The 3,460-nt window shown below is 35.4% G+C and overlaps 1 protein-coding gene across 1 annotated transcript in view; it reads left to right on the top strand.

The window, feature by feature from the left end:
• LOC109837635 (serine/threonine-protein kinase EDR1-like) overlaps window positions 1-3,460 on the top strand; it is a 63,137-nt gene that overhangs the window by 24,393 nt on the left and 35,284 nt on the right. Inside the window, 1 exon segment of the mRNA XM_020405960.1 lies at window positions 3,435-3,453. Within this exon segment, the coding sequence (XP_020261549.1) occupies window positions 3,435-3,453 (19 nt within the window).

Raw genomic sequence — 3,460 nt, 5'->3', positions numbered from 1 at the left:
TAGGGTTTTTCCCCATATTGGTTCCTTTAATTTTTCATATTTGGAATTGGTTCCTCAAATCATGGAAACTGCTATTAGGTCCCTCAATTCTTAGGTTATTTTGGAAATTAGCCCTCTAATGTTCCTATTAGGTTACTCAATTTTTAACTTATTTTGAGATTAGCCTCCAGTCAAGACTAGAACTAGCAATTGCAGGGATTACAAGTGAAATCTATTGTTATGGACTATTAGCGCTCCAATTCTCATAATTTGTTTTTTCAAATGATCTCTCCGATCGCTATTTATATTCTTGAGTGGAGGGAATAATCTAAAAATAAATCAAAATTTGACGGATCTAATAGCAATTTCCATGATTTGATGGACTAATTTTAAAATATGAAAGATTTAAGGAACTAACATAGTGACTTAATTATAGAACAATTTCTTAAAAGAGGTCGAATATCTTCTACCCTCATAGGTGAGAGTTTAACCTTTTCTTGGACGCCCCTTGCCGAAATTCCTGGCTTCGCCACTTTACATAACCATCTCCACCGTCTATATGTTTTTCCTTTTAGATATGAAGAAAACAGGTGAGAATTTAGCCTTTAAAAGTACACTTTCTCTTCATCATCAAGTAATACTAATATGCAATAACCTATAAAAGTAGTGAATATGTGGATATAATCTCTACTTTAAACTTCTATTTAAATTGTGTAGATACTAGAAAAGTTATCTTCTGTAGGATTCATGATGGAAAGCATATATGGTAAGTGATAACTAAAATCTTGTTATCTTCTGGAGATTTCTTTAATTCTCTATTTTCTTGCTTTATTCTTGGAGATCATGATTGTAAACATATGAAATAGGTAGTACCTTTGCCGAATACCACAAATTGTATCTTCCAATAACTGAAAGAACACTGGGGATGCATAAAAAATGGACTAGGCGAAACCTGATTTTCTGAAAACCTAGGGAGACAAAAAGGAGAAGAGTTCTTCCATTGATTAGACTAGAAACAGATTTCATCAGGAAATTTTGGCCTACGCTTCAAATCCATGGATCTTAACAATTCCTTGTGATCCTATTTCTAACATAGGACAAGAAAGTAATAGTTCTGGAGATTGAATCTAAACCTAACATTGTGTCTGAGGTCTTGTTACCTATGGACTAGGCCTAGAAAGACACTCATGATTATAAATTGACAAAACAAAATATGCACGGAAAAAGAAATGTATGGCTTAAAGCAGCATTGACTGATGTGTTACAGGAGAAAAGTGTATGGCCTCTTGGAGAATTTCCAGCATTCTCCTTAACACCTTTCTACCTCCTCCCGACCAGAGCAACACCCGCACTGTCCCCAACAAAGCCACCCACCCCACCAACATCACCACAACACTCTTCGTCTATATAGTTTTTTTTATTTAAGGGGTTGTTTCGTTGATAGGAAATAAAGTTGCAACAGCAAATATTGCAACCAAATTTCTATTTTCAGTATTTGGTAAGCAACAATTTAGTTGAAAAATGTAATTGGATTTACAATTTGTTGAAAAATATTGTAGCATCTGCTGCAGCCAATTTGGCTATGACAAATGTTACAAGTTCTTTTCTTAATATCACACTTATCAAGTTAGTTAAAAAATCAGAAAATGTTAATATTTTTACTGTTTTGAATATATAAATAATTAATTTGCAATGAAAATAGATCTTTTACAATAAACAAGCATTGGAATTGGATTCAAAACTTCATTTCCTATAATATATCCAAACGTCAGATTTGAGGTTAATTTCATGCGACAAATGTTGAATGCATTTACTGCGTTTACAATCGCAGTATACCAAACAGCCCCTAAACTGGATAGTTCCACTTTGGGGATGACCCTTAGCCATTACTCTGGATGTCTTCCCAGCTGAGGAAGACTTCTAGCAATTAGGTTAGTGCTCGATTATCCTAATGAAGTTTTTTGAAATGCTAGACCTTATAAGAAAGTGGATAGGACCTGGCTATCCATCCTGAGTGATGGTGAAATTCAGAATTGTCGATTTGTTTGCAAGTCAAACTGGTGGTCAGATTGGAGTGATTGATTGCCTGAATGAGCTAGGCGATCAATAGAACCCATGACTTGATGAAAGAGTTCAAGGTTAGTCCACTTTCCTTGTTGGTTTGTGTCTAGTGCTGTTGCCTGCTAATTTGGGGGTAAATTCTCAGCAAGCTCTGCTCTAATGCTAAATGGGTTCCTATCTTGCAATCTTCATGAAAGTTGGCTGACTTCATCTGAGCATCCTTATCTACTAGTAATTCGTCATTTCAGCCCTTCAATACCTGTTATAATCTCTCATGTTTGGTAAATATTTTCACCTATTTGCTTAATCTAAATCCTGAAGCGGTTGGATTGTGGACCAATAATGTGTATGAAGCTTGCTTAAGTCTAAACACTCACTTGTCTTTTTTTTTTGTGTGTGTGTGTGTGGGATGAAAAGTCTTCCATTTTGAACTTGACTCACTTGAAAAGTCAAGACAAATGAGTGCAAAGAAACACATTGTGAATTTCCCACTTAACCTCTTGAAACCTTTTCTAGCAGCATGCCAGACGACACCTCTCGACAGCTTTATTTGTCTCTGGGAATGTGCTCGTTTGGTTTTTTTTGTTTGTTTTTGCTTTTTTTTTTACCATGTCTCAAAAATGAAAGCAATTCCTTATGACAGATTTTATTCTGTTCCCCATTCTTGTAGGCCTTTCTGTAATTCAAGAGTTTTTCAATTATTCTTGTTTCATGTGCTTAAACTGCACGCCCACTAACTTGTTCCTATCTTGTTAGGTTTTGTGGCAAGCCCCTTTATTGTTCCTAGTTTCCTCAGCCAGGCTCTTTTCGTGAAAGTTGATATCAGGTTGATCCTTAATCGTAACATTTTGTCAATTTGCTTTGTCTCCATTTAATGGACACATAGGTTGTGCACTGTTCTGTTTTGTGTTTTCTGGTAGAATTTCCTTTCGAATTGAATATCCTATAGAACTTCTTTTAGGAGACTCTAACTTATTTAAGCTATCTGGCACTATCATGAGAAGCTGCCTGTTAGAATGATCTGTATCTAGCTTTTTGGTTCAAGTGGCTTTTAGAATATATTTTTGAAGGAAGTTTTGGATGCGAGCAGCTGACAAATAAAAAGCATGGATAAGAACAAATGAGTGAGAAAGACGACACCGTTTAGCCTGAGTGAAGAGGTGCTGCTATAGGAAGCACTATTTATCCAGATATAACTGCAGGAAGGTCTGAACTTTAGGAAATTGCCATATCTAGTATGTTTTATCTTGTAGATAGGGGGATAAATTTGTAGTCCCTTTTGGTTCCTATAACTATCTTGATTGTTTTTCAGTTGCATTTAATGTTACATGATGTAATTTCTGATTCAAGCAGATGCTAATATGTGTTGCTAATTCCATGTAATTTCTGAACAGTGAGTATATTGTTGATCTTATGGGAG

This window comes from Asparagus officinalis, chromosome 1, assembly GCF_001876935.1.
Source record: "Asparagus officinalis chromosome 1, Aspof.V1, whole genome shotgun sequence".
Taxonomy (NCBI): Eukaryota; Viridiplantae; Streptophyta; class Magnoliopsida; order Asparagales; family Asparagaceae; genus Asparagus; species Asparagus officinalis.
This window is presented reverse-complemented; position numbering and strand designations above follow the sequence as displayed.